Source organism: Xiphophorus maculatus, chromosome 20 (genome assembly GCF_002775205.1).
Source record: "Xiphophorus maculatus strain JP 163 A chromosome 20, X_maculatus-5.0-male, whole genome shotgun sequence".
NCBI classification, from domain to species: Eukaryota; Metazoa; Chordata; class Actinopteri; order Cyprinodontiformes; family Poeciliidae; genus Xiphophorus; species Xiphophorus maculatus.
This window is the reverse complement of record NC_036462.1, coordinates 25,204,097-25,216,395: the sequence shown is the minus strand read 5'-3', so window position 1 is coordinate 25,216,395 and position 12,299 is coordinate 25,204,097. Positions and strand designations below refer to the sequence as shown.

Sequence of the window (12,299 nt, the reverse complement as noted above, 5' to 3'; positions counted from 1 at the left end):
TGAAGATTTAATGACAAAATATGAACAAAGGCTAAAAAAAAAGAAAAACATGAGAGAACAGTGACCCAGAGGAGAATAAAAAGCATCAGGGACAAAGTCATGAGAAGCATGACTTGGAACAGGAGCTAGCAGGAGGAACCAGCAAGGGGTGAGAGGAAAAGAGGTGTTTTAGTACTGGGAGAGTGAATGACAAAACAAAGGACCTGGGCTGATTATCTAACAGGTTCCAGGTGTGAGGGGAGACAGCAGAAGGCAGGCTGAGGAGATCACACCGGGGAATAAAAAAATGAATCTTGCTTTAAAAAAATAACTAAATGTAAGAAAGATGAAAAATAACTAAACGTGAGAAACATGATTAAACTAAAGAAAACTAGACACAAGAAATAAATATAATAAACTAGAATCACTAAGAAAGCACTGAACTAAAGTAAAACAAAAACAAAACTAATTAAACAAAGAGACTAAGGAACACAGAATATTGAAACTAAAATCAGACCCCAAAACAAAACAATCCAGGATCTGACAGGATGTCTTTGTCAGATGTTAAAATATGCGTGATCATCTGCAACATCAGGTTTGATCAAAAACAAGAAATGTATTAGAGTGCAAATTCTTTTTTAATGGCATGGTGTATTTGAATAAGTTGAAAGTAAACAAAGGTTTTTGCTGAAAATACATATTTTTGTTATAGAGAAAGTCATACTTTATCAAGAAAAGTTATTTACCTTGAAATATCAACACACTCAAATACAGAGACCTCCATAATCATTGGTACCTCAGGTAAAGATGTGTAAAAAGCCTTAAAATAAATTCAACCATAAGTGCAGGAGTATAATTTCATACTGCAGTTTTCAGAAAAAGTCCTCCAATTCATTGGTGTACTGTACTTACTATGCTAAGTCTCCAGGACAATAATCCTTGGCACAAATGGAAGTGGATTTTTCTTTTAGGATAATTAGAGTGTCAAAAAGGACTATTAATAAATAATACATGACTTTCTGGCTCTCTTCAAAATAGGAAACACAACAGAGCATTCTGTTTGGGTAGAGCAGATAAATGTTGATCTTTTTAAAGTCAAGGAATGACTTCAAGAAACTAGCTATAGGTTAGAGCACTGTCTTCAGACTGAATTTGTGCTTAATGTAGGAAAAGATACGCCACTGTCTTAGCCTGGTAGAAACTAAAATTCTTAGATTTCCGTTGCTTCTAGAAATCTACATTTGAGTAGAAATCAAGTGGGGTATCTAGCGTAGAAATATATCACATTTATATTGATTGTTCAAATGAAAAGAGGAAAGATGGGGGGGGGGGGAATGAGTTATAGAAAGCAGTAAAAATGAGTCATTTCCCGTCAACGGGGGGAAAGTAACACGAGCCGGTCCAGATACCATCCTCCAGCGGTTTCTGTTGCTTTGTCTCATATTTATTCTCCCTTCCTCTCAGTGCTAATGATCCATCTGAAAGACACACAGACATACAATAAAACACAAACATCAAAGAAAGGCATGCCGAGGCATTTTGCAGACCGAGTGAGTCTCCGGCACGGACATGCTGTTACTGACTCTGACATGTTACAGCATTTTGTTTGCTCAACGCCGCCGTCAGAACAGATGAGAGCGAAACGTTGCGTTGCGCTGATCGAGCCAGGCTGTCTGACTTACTGTGGTGAAATGAACGATGCAGGTGATGGCGATGACGAGAAGGCCGATGATGATTGATGCCATGGCGACGTATAAGGCGCTCCTGCCCAGCCTCCTGGAGCCATCGTAGTCACCTTGATAGTAACTGTTTCTAGACTGGGAAATGAAAGACAGGCGCAGGCAAGGCAACTTTATTCATACAGCAACTTTTGGCGCAAGGCAACTTAAAGTGCTTACACAGAGAATCTCAGCGTACATTAAGATAAAGCACATCAAAACAGATTTATCACACACAAACTTGGTACTGTAAACATACATTTTCTTCAGTATTGCAGCCTTTAAATTTCCATTTTTTATTCATAACTTCTTTAAATGAGGAAGAGAAAAAAAGACCAAATATACTTGGACATGTATAGTGACTTGCAGAAAGCATTCACGCTCAAATCTTTCCCTTTCATCACTCACTACAACCTCAAACTTTGGAGTGTTTTATCGGAATTTTCTATGATTGACCAAAATAAAGCAGAATGTAATTGGTAAGTGAAAAGAAGTAAATACAAATCTGCAGCACGCGAGAACATCGTCATGCGTTTCAAAAATGTCCTGCCTTAGACGCTCCTACGTCAGACTAAGCTGGAATGTTTTGTGAACGCTGTATACACAAATGGGTGCCAAACTTTTCCTATCATCAATAATCAATAATCATCTATTATTTTCACATTTAAATAGTACTGAGTGTTGGTCTATAACAAAAACAAACAAAAAAAAAACACAATGAGAGACATTAAATATTGTGGTTGAAATGTGGCAAAGGTGAACGCAGCATCAGTGTTTTACTTTGATGGACTGAGATCCTGTCGTCGTTAGAATCAGTAAGAGGATAAAAACAGGAGATAAAGTTGTTTGACAGGCGGAGCAGGTGTGTGTGTGACTGTGTTGCACCTCAGGGTCCAACAGATTCACTCCCAGGTCAGAGGGCAGCGTCACCGCAGTATTTTAGAAACACCCTTTCCTTTACCGTGTTTCTCCTTTTCTCCTCTCTGACATGGTATTTTATGTGAAAAAGATATATATTGTTAAAATCCAGCTCGGTTAGTCTGTGTAGTCCATACGTACCATGACAGAGAAGACCAGGGCCACTATGTTGACAGGGTATGCCGGACAGAAGCACGCCAACATGGTCAAACAAAGGTAGCTCCGGAGGGGAGGTGGAAGTTCCTGCTCTTTCAAAGAGCCACGGTCAAACAATGTGCTCCCGTTTAAGGAGCTTTTTGTTTGTGAGTCAAGCACACCAACTGCCATTGACGTCCCGAACACGTGTAGTATTTAAAAAAATTTAAAAAAACACTAAAACAGCCCAAAAAAAATGCTGATTAAAATCATAAAATGTGACTAAGAAATAAGCCCAAAGAAGGGAAATCCAGCTTGAGGAGTTGAAGTCCCAAAGCTCATCCAGAAACCGACGTCTACAGACCGAGTCAGATGATGTTCTTTGGATGTTTTTCCATTTCGCCTCTGTAGGTTTTTCTGTTTGTAGGCAGAGATGGTAAAAGGAGAGAAGTGGAAGATGATCTGTGACCCTGCTGGCCTCAGTCCAGCTCCTGACTGTCAGTGAGGGGATCAGGCTGTTTACCACCTCTCATCTGGCTCCTCACACAGCTAGCAGCCAGCCCTCTGTCCTACTGTACCCCACCGGGTCTGACATATGGGGGCTAATTTTCTTTTTATTCTTGTCAAAGTAAGTAACAGCACAGCGTGATTTTCACATAGGAAGTTGTTTTCCACATCTACTTGATGCAGATTCGGTTTTCACCTGCAGAGGAGCAACAGTTCAGCTTGTGTGTCCCACAGTACCTCACATTTTAGAGCTGGATGTTGCTAATATGTAGGTCCTTCCACAATAATTAGGAAAACAGTGTGTAAGAAACAAAAAATGTAGTCTTGATTTTATGTACTTTTAATGTGGGAAGTCTATAAAGCAAAATACGATTATTCTGTCGTCATGGTAACAGTTGTGCTTGATAACAAACTTGTCAAAAAAATGTTATTTTGGGTCTGACTGATTTGACCAATTTTGTGTAATTTTTTTTGTCATAATTTTCCAATCAACAAACAAGCTTTAGTTTAGTAGTGTGTTCTCTTCTCTGTCCTGTTTTGAAGATGTGCCTCAACATTTTGTCCTTCTAGAAACACGGAAAAGCAGTAAGTCATGTGTTAATGACTGAATTGTTTGAAAGCATCTTAAATAAGTAAAATATATATTTAAACAAATTCTGTGTGAGATTATGCCACTGAATTAAAAATGTATACGAGGATTTTTACACATTTTGGAGAAAGTAAATCTACTAGCTGTTTCCGAATGTGTTTTTGTTTTTTGGTCACCAAATCTGAAACGCTTTCAAGTCACTACATTTTAAACACCTTACAAAACTGATGCCCAAATCAACTGACCACAGCCTGCCAATGGAAAATGCAATCAATAATCAAGAATACTATCACAAGTTGCTTTAGAATAATTTATTAGGAACTTCAAATTGAAATAGTCAGAAAACAAAAAAAATAAAATAAAATAAAAATAAAAAAAGAAAGCTTGGCGAGAGACAGTCTGAATTTTTACCCAGGCTCACACAGAGCTCCACACCAAATATTGGCCCTTTTTCATACATCACCAAAACAAAAGGCATCTTTAAAAGCAATATACAAGGGGAAGAAACATCTCAAAACAGAAAAATATAGTTCACTTTTTCCAGAAAATAAGTCTTAATGCCGCAGAATTTTCCACTTCTTGTCTGCTATTACCAATAATAGTACTATTTTCATTTGTAAGGTAAAAAATAACTTATTGCTTTATTGTACGTTTAAAAAGTTACAGTGTTGGTGTCCAGCAGTAGTTTCTATTTCTTTCTCTCTCTCTTTTTTTTTAAAACCATGTCCCAGCCTGTCTGACAGGGGAGCTACTGGCTGCACCAGGAAAGTTTTCTGTGCCAGAAAAAAGTGGAGGCTGAACAGGCTTGTGTTTGCAAATCTGCTCCAGCTTTCCTGCTTTTTCTGCCAGCCAGAGTCTTCTTGTTCATAGCCTCCGTATCAGAAGCGGCTGGGAGCGTCACCCTGTTCCGCTCCTGGCTCCCTGGGCTCTGCCTGTTCACCACCACATGGAGCAGCAGCATCAAACTAAAACAATAATATGTTGGTTGCAGAGAAGCACAAATTCAGGAGAAAGTCAGGCGAGCCAAAACGGAACAGGGTGATCTCTCTCTCTCTTTTTTTGTTGTTTTTTGTTTTTCTCAGTACCAAAGAAAAAAAAAGGCAATCAAAATGCTCCTCCGCTGCCAGAAGTAGTTCCATATTACACTCTGGATGTATGCGCACAAACACGGACTCACACGCGCTCAGACGCAACCACATGCACCTTCAAACAGTGATAAAGAGGACAAAACAGGATCGTGGTTAGTTTGTTTTTTCTCTGTTTTTTTTTTTACAACTGTGTTCTCTGAGAATGTACTTCATTTGTCGTCACGGTGGAAAACACCGCATAAAAAGAAACATTTATTTCAATAAGAGAGCAGAAAAACAGAAACATTAAGAGAACCGCTCAAAAAATATATATATATAATATTTTCAAAAAGAGGAAGTCAAGCCGAACCCCTGTTCCCCCCCTGAATCCCTAGTTTCTCCTGCTTTACGGTTGTTATTCTTTCCACAAGACTGTTGTGTTTCGCTGAAATAGGTAGCATGAAGATGCAAGAGTCAAACTTGCACATCTGAAGAAGTAAAGTGGAAAACAGACGACTTTATTGATTAATGGAGCAAATATGCCTAAAAGTATCCTGAAAATGTACTTGAGGAGAACGGCACTGCACTTCCATTTTCCTCCTGCTTTAAGGTTATCCTGCCATAAGTGTGATGTGTTGAACTAAAACAAGTGTTGTGAATATGGAAAAATGCAAACATGCATTTTTTTTTTAAGGAAGTACAGAAAAAAGGGGGCGACTTTGCGAACATGTCAACTCCTTGAATTGTTGTGAGTAGCAATCCGCCACAAAGCGTTTCCTACAGCTTTAAGATTGTTAGTGATTTGTCACAGAAGCCCAGCTTGCATTTTTGAAGGAGTGAAGCGAGAAAAAGGGACGACTTTCTTCATTGCAGTCAAGAGAAGTGACAAGTTTGTTACTAACCAAACGAATTAAAAAAAATAGGCCAAATTAGATCCTAATGAATGTACTTTAGCCCTGCACTGCTTCTTCTATTGCTTTAAGGTGTTACTTTTCCTTTATTCCTGATGTCCATTGTGTTCAACTTAAGTTGAATGAAGATGGAAGAGTCAAACTTTGGACTCTTAGTAAAGTAAAGCAAAAAATAAAGGGATGATTTGGTCAATTAACGGAGAAAATATACCAGATGAACTCCTAAACGTGCGCATTTCAGCACTGCGCTGAAGTGACACAAGAGCGTACTGGCCCCACAGTATGCACATTTAACCATATGCATGCTGTTAAAGTAGTGAGATGCTCGCAGACAGTAGCACATGACATCCAGTCAAAACCAACCAATGAGAACCCGCCATCCACCCCGCCCTCCCTGCCTCTATGTACAATATCTTACAGGAAGACATAAAAACATTGCTTTAAAACCAATTACAGAGTAAAATACCTTACAGATTATCGTTATTATGTCAATATTAATAACAATATTACAAAGGTTTTTGTTTTTAAAGACTACCAAAATATACATTTTTGTTCTGTTTTTTTTTGTTTTGTTTTTTCATCTGTGTTTTCAGTGACAGTTGCAGCGTAAAAAAGGACTTTTTGTCAGGTTTGTTCTTCCTTTGTTAAAAAATGCCCGCATCTCACACGTCTTTTTCTTGTTTTTTTTTTTTTTTTTACCACATCAGTAACAGCTTCTGAAAGATTTCATGATAAAATAGCACATCACATTATAATAAAATCATTTAAAAAAATGAATCTAAACAGTTCCTCTTTGTCCTACTCCAACAGCTTCTCAAACATTTTTTTTTTTTTGCAAGTTCCTCCTCTCAGCTTCAATAGGAGAAAGAAATTGTAGTCGAGGAAAGACGGTGGGATGTGCGGGAACTAGTGTGTTGCACTACATGAGGACGAGAAAAAAAAAGAAGAGAAGAACCGGGGACATTATGTCGAAGTGAGATTAGTACAGCAAAACAAGAGTTCTGGTTTTTAAAAAGATCTTCAGTCGGTGGGTGGAGCCACGTGGTGCCAGGAGAGCCCAGTAGAGACCTGTAGCCAGCCAATCAGATTGCGCTATCAAAGGGCAGCCAGCGTTCTGATTGGCACAACAGCAGACAGAGGAGGAGCCCTCCGATCCTCTGTGACCTGAGCCTCCTCAGTGGTAGCCATTAGTAAACGCAGTGGCGATCAGAGGACCCTGAGGACACAGGGACAGGAATGAATGCGCTCTTTGTTAGCACATCTGTGCACGCTAGCATGTTTTTGAAACATAGCAGGCATGACCTACCCCTAGACCATGGCCAAACCCTGTGCTGGGGGCGGGGCTAGCGGCGCTGATGTAACTGCTGACTCCTGAGTCTTGGTTGGCTGCAGCGTACAGGTCGGCCATTGGTCCGGGGCTGCTGGTGCCCAGAAAGCCAGCTGTGCGTGAAGGGGTGGAGCCTGAGAGGCAGGAGAGAGGAGTCAAGCTTGGACACCAGAGGGCTTCACACACACATACACGCACACACACACATGCTTCTAAAAATATGCCTTTATTTGTCCAAGCAAGCTTTTGTGCAAGCATTCTATCTAAAGCAAGCATACAAATACAAGAAGCAGAGTCGCAGGCCTACCTCTGACTACTGCTGCCGCTGCCGCCATTGGTCCGTATGCAGTGAGGGGAATGGCTGAGGATTACACAACAAACCGTGTTACAGCACAAACGTCTCACTGTGGACCGCTCTCCGATATCACATCATAAAGCAATAATCTACAGCTCACTGTGACTGAATCTACATCTGCTCACACATCTGTCACGGCATTTCAATCCAATTGCTGCACGAGGTTTAAAAATGCACCCAGGATACGACGTCATAAAGCATCTGGCTCTGGGTTCACCGGCTATGAGGGGGAAAAAAAACAAACAAACAAAAAAAACGCCCAGAGTCACATGTCCGAGTGAGAAGTTTTGAACCTGAAGGTTTAAAAGCGCAGCTTCAAAGAGGTGCTTGCAAATCTGGGTCATTTGTAGAAAGTAAACAAACCTAAACGTGTCCTGCTGCATCAGGAGACGGCAAAATACCTCTCATTCACAAGATCTTTATAAGAAATTCATTCCTATTAGGCATGAGAGTAGAAACACAGGTCTGCTGCATCTTCTGCAGTCATTATATCACATTTGATTTAGTTTTTACCTGCTACTATTTTAGTTTCTCTACACAGTTCCTCAGTCCTTTAAGGTGGTTCCATCTACAACACAGGAACTGGGAGGTAAAACTCACTAACTCTGACTGACAACAGGCATTAGCTAATATTGAGTTTCGCCCAGTGACCTCATTTCATCTGAAAATCAACTATTGGAACTTAAAAAACACATCAGTCCTTGAACGGAACTGAAACAATTAATTGGATTAATTATGATGAATCGATAATTGAAATAATTTTCGACTAATTTAGGAATTGATTAGTCGTTAAGTAGTCTACAGACTCTAATGTAAACATTTTGAATTTAAGGTTACAAAACCCTTCTTTAAATGAATCTGCTCTACCCAGAACTCCTCAGGTGTCCTAGTTTTAGCTTCGCTGGGTTCAAATTCTGTAAAACACTTTTTTTAAAAAAAAAGAAAAAAAAGGCAGAAACACCTTTTGCTCTTATAATTTGGTTAATTAAAAACAAAAATAGTCAACAAATCACGCCTACACTGTATTGATGTTGAATGAAGAGCTAAGGAATGGAATATTATTGCATTTTTGACAATAAAATGTTTATCTTCTTATTAAAATTTAAGTTATTTATTTACATTTTTAAAATATATTTCTAATGTGTTGTAAAATAAGCTCGGGTGTTTCTAAAAAAAAAAAATATTAAGAATTTGCCCATTTTTTTATCCGATCAATCGTCAGAATAATCGATTAGTAAAATAATTATCGGTTGCAGCCCTAGTTTGGGGTGTTGCTTATTGTTGTATTCCAGCAAACTTTGAAATAAACACATTTAGGTTCATGGTCAAAAAGTTACAAAGTGCTACAGAAAAAAACTGAAGCTTTATTTCAGGTTTCGTAGGCAGCGTGTTCGGCAGCTGCCAGACGTTCCTCCTAATGATAGCTTCTTAGTCACACGGGATTCAGCTGATCCTGAACGGAACCAAATCGGCAGCGGAGCTTTCAAGAGTTATAAATACCAGCGCTGCCATCTCTCCGACTGACCATGAGTCAACCAAATGTGAAGCATCACTCTGTTCATTAGGACAGACCAGGAGAAAGAGAGACAACCGTTGGAAAATTTGAGCCAAGATCAATATCCGATATTCATAACGGCTGATAACCGATATCCACTGATATTATATATTGCCACCCTCCTGAAACGTATCGGTTAATAATATCGTTGCGGTTTTACGCATCAAACCAATACCGATATGTTAGTAATCGACTGACATCGGCTCATACTGAAGCTAATGCACAATTTTCTCTACTTTTTCAGGCTAAAATTGAATCATTCTGATGACTTTAATCTTGTTTTTTTTTTTACATCCATGTACAAATATTTACGAAACCTAAATAGTAAAATCTTGTATGGTGGCTGCCTTCCTCTCTGTACAACACTTTTTGATTTAGTATCTGCATGGAAACTTCACACAGGATAAGATTAATGGAAAACTATTTTTTTTTTTTCATAAAATTGGAATTTGCCTTGTTGGTATTATTTTGGATCAAATCAATTTACTGTGGTTTTGAGGTTGAACTAAAATAACAAAGCTACGTTATTTTCTTTGGCTCTTGTACTTAAGAGACAATAAACACACATTGACTAAAATAGGTTTTATATAAAGAAAAGCAGGTTTTGACCACATTTCAGCCCTTTAACAGCTTGTGGTTGGTTGGTACTTTGTAAAGATCTGGTTGATCTGCTTGTTGTAAAAGTAAAATTTTCAATGTTCTAAATCCCTAAAATAGAAATACAACTGGTTTTTAATTTAACAGTGAAACACATATTTTATGTAGCAGTTATATAATTAACCCTGATTTTATTTAATTTTTTCTTAAAAAGTTTTACAGCTCAAGAGAAATTGAGGGAACTGTTTAAAATCTTTGAATTTAAACAGTTGCAGACCTCTGGCTTGCTTAGGCTGCATCAAAGTGTTGGATTTTATTGGGTTCTGGTCGTTTCACCATCTTAAACCTTTGCAGTTTAGGTTATTTTGCCGCCGATTTTCTCATACACAAAAAAACAGCTCTCTGCCACAAGACATCAATTTATAGCCAAATGTTTTGCCAAACTGTTGATGGAGCAAAGTGACCTGGAACCGACTTCAGGAAATACACGCGAGCTGAACGTAAAAATGTTGGCAGCTCTTTGAAAGTCTCATTTCTTCCCTCGTTTTCACCGTGTTCTCCAGAACAGGTCAGTTCGGTTCGCTATTTTATAGTCAGGAGAGCGTTTCCACCTCCAGTTGGCGAGGCCAAACCCAAAAGCCTGTTGTTGGGTCCAAAGAGATGGACCGAAGGGAACCCAGAAATGATGCGGTGCGGGTCGGTTGTGTGAGACGTTTTTACAATGCAAACAGGCAAAACGGCAGAATTGAAACATGAAAAGAGTTACATTCTTTGGGGAAGTGGGCCTCTACTTTTTAAAAGCCCTCTCAATATGTCGATAATATCTATCAACACTGCTTGATCGTAAATATGTAACACTTTTACCCAAAAGTTGAAACCTCCAAGTTTTTAGATGGATTAAACAACAGAAAAGTCCCCGGATGTCCAACATGGCTCCCTAGCATATAACATTTTATAATAAATAAATAAGAAAGATATTTTAACACTTGCGAACATTTTTATCTCATCTAATCTTTAGCAAATAGTACCAACTAGATTGCGAGTGTTTGAAAGTGCAAAACACTAAGAAGTACATTATTAGTTCACCTTCCAAACAAGTTAATATGACTTATATTTCTTTGCAGAACCCCATGTACCACCAGCAAGACGCAAGCCACAGTTTGAGAACCAAAGCCTCTGGAAAAACAGAGGCTGTTGTTAATAGTTATTAATACTAACACACTAATCATGCCATCCCCCAACCCTTAAGACAGCTGAAGTGTACATTTCAAATCATTTTGTCTTTACTTTAAAACAGGAAAACGCTGCTTTAAATCCATTGTGTTCTCGCACACACAGTGTTGATATCGACCTTTGTTCCTAATGTAAGTAACTAATAAGGATGGCTTGAAAAAAATAAATATTCTGAATGCATCAAAATCTGGCAAAAAACCTGTTCCTAAAAAAGCTGGAGTTCAGAAACTGGCCACAAAGCTCTGACTGGAATCAGAAACTACTACAACTACATCCAGCACCAACTTTTCCTACAAACAAGGTTCCTGTGATGTTTTTCATCTCTATTTAGCACCAAAGACTCCGAGGGCAAACAGTTTGGTTTGATGTTCTGCTGCTAAATGGGTTTTTTTCCACTGCCTTGGCCTTTAGAAGAGAAAGGAGCCACTGACCTGCCAGCTCAGGGGGGTGGGATGATGTCAGAAGGGGGGTCCGCTCTAAGTGGAACTCTAGAAACAGAGAAGGTCAAGAGAGAGAGCTCTTTGTAAATACAGTCACCATCCACCAGAGAAACTACAAAGCAACAGACACACAAAACAGCAAGATGAAGGCACAAGTACTGAGAGTAAAAAAAAAAGAAATCCTTTAAGGATGGCAGGAAGTCAGGAGCGAAAGGAAAAGGAGGAGCTATAAATGAAAGGGAGTTACATAAGTAGATCAAATAAACAGAATCACCAAATAGGAAAGAAGAAACAGATGCACAAAGTTAAAGGAGAATATTAACAACTCATATTTAGGTTCAGAAAGAAAAAAAGTGAACTTTTGGACCAACAAACAGGAAGACAAATCACTTTTATCCAGATTTGGTCTCTAGCTTTTGGCAAGACACAAAAGCTAGAGAAAACATGGCTGCTGTTGTTCATCGCCATATGCTTTCAGAAACCTTCTGAAAAAGTTGCAAGGAGCCAGATGTGTTGGACATTTAAAACAAATGTACCTGGGAACTGGTAAGTGTATCCGGGTGCTATTCCAGAGTAGCTGCGGCTGGTGTAGGTAGTAGTCTGAAAACCTGGGTAGCCTGTAAAAAAAAAAAAAACAGAAAATAATCTGCTTGGTCAATCTCTCGTGTAAAAACATTAAGGTTTAAAACAGAAAATATCCTACTAATACAAAAATATTTGACACTAATTTCACTGGATTTCCAATCTTAAACTATTGCAAAGCTTTATAAAATGCTTACAAGCTATTGTTACTGACAGCAGAGTTATCTCAAATGGCCAGTAGGGGGAGTAATACAGCCACACAAAACAGTGCTCCTGCTTTTTCTCAATGAGAATATCTTCAAATGCGTTTTCCTCCCATAAAAGCCCTTCACTCTGACTTCTGTGTTTGACATACATCATTAATGAGACATCACAAACATGAAGTG

General features: G+C 38.7%; 2 protein-coding genes across 2 annotated transcripts in view; both read right to left on the bottom strand.

Moving 5' to 3' along the window:
- Positions 1 to 441: 441 nt before the first annotated feature.
- On the bottom strand, positions 442 to 3,222 carry tmem233 (transmembrane protein 233). Its single transcript, XM_023353389.1, has 3 exons — positions 2,757 to 3,222; positions 1,662 to 1,796; positions 442 to 1,457 (listed from the first exon to the last, which is right to left on the bottom strand). The coding sequence occupies exons 1-3, from the start codon at positions 2,940 to 2,942 to the stop codon at positions 1,446 to 1,448; spliced, it is 333 nt and encodes a 110-aa protein (XP_023209157.1). The 5' UTR covers positions 2,943 to 3,222; the 3' UTR covers positions 442 to 1,445.
- A 920-nt stretch (positions 3,223 to 4,142) lies between these two features.
- LOC102220933 (RNA-binding protein Musashi homolog 1) overlaps positions 4,143 to 12,299 on the bottom strand; it is a 32,111-nt gene continuing 23,954 nt past the window's right edge. The window contains exons 10-14 of the mRNA XM_005797941.2: positions 11,868 to 11,948; positions 11,323 to 11,379; positions 7,459 to 7,512; positions 7,131 to 7,285; positions 4,143 to 7,040 (exon numbers count right to left, since the gene is read on the bottom strand). Of these exons, the coding sequence (XP_005797998.1) occupies positions 6,999 to 7,040; positions 7,131 to 7,285; positions 7,459 to 7,512; positions 11,323 to 11,379; positions 11,868 to 11,948 (389 nt within the window). The 3' untranslated portion in view covers positions 4,143 to 6,998. The remainder of the gene's footprint in view (positions 7,041 to 7,130; positions 7,286 to 7,458; positions 7,513 to 11,322; positions 11,380 to 11,867; positions 11,949 to 12,299) is intronic.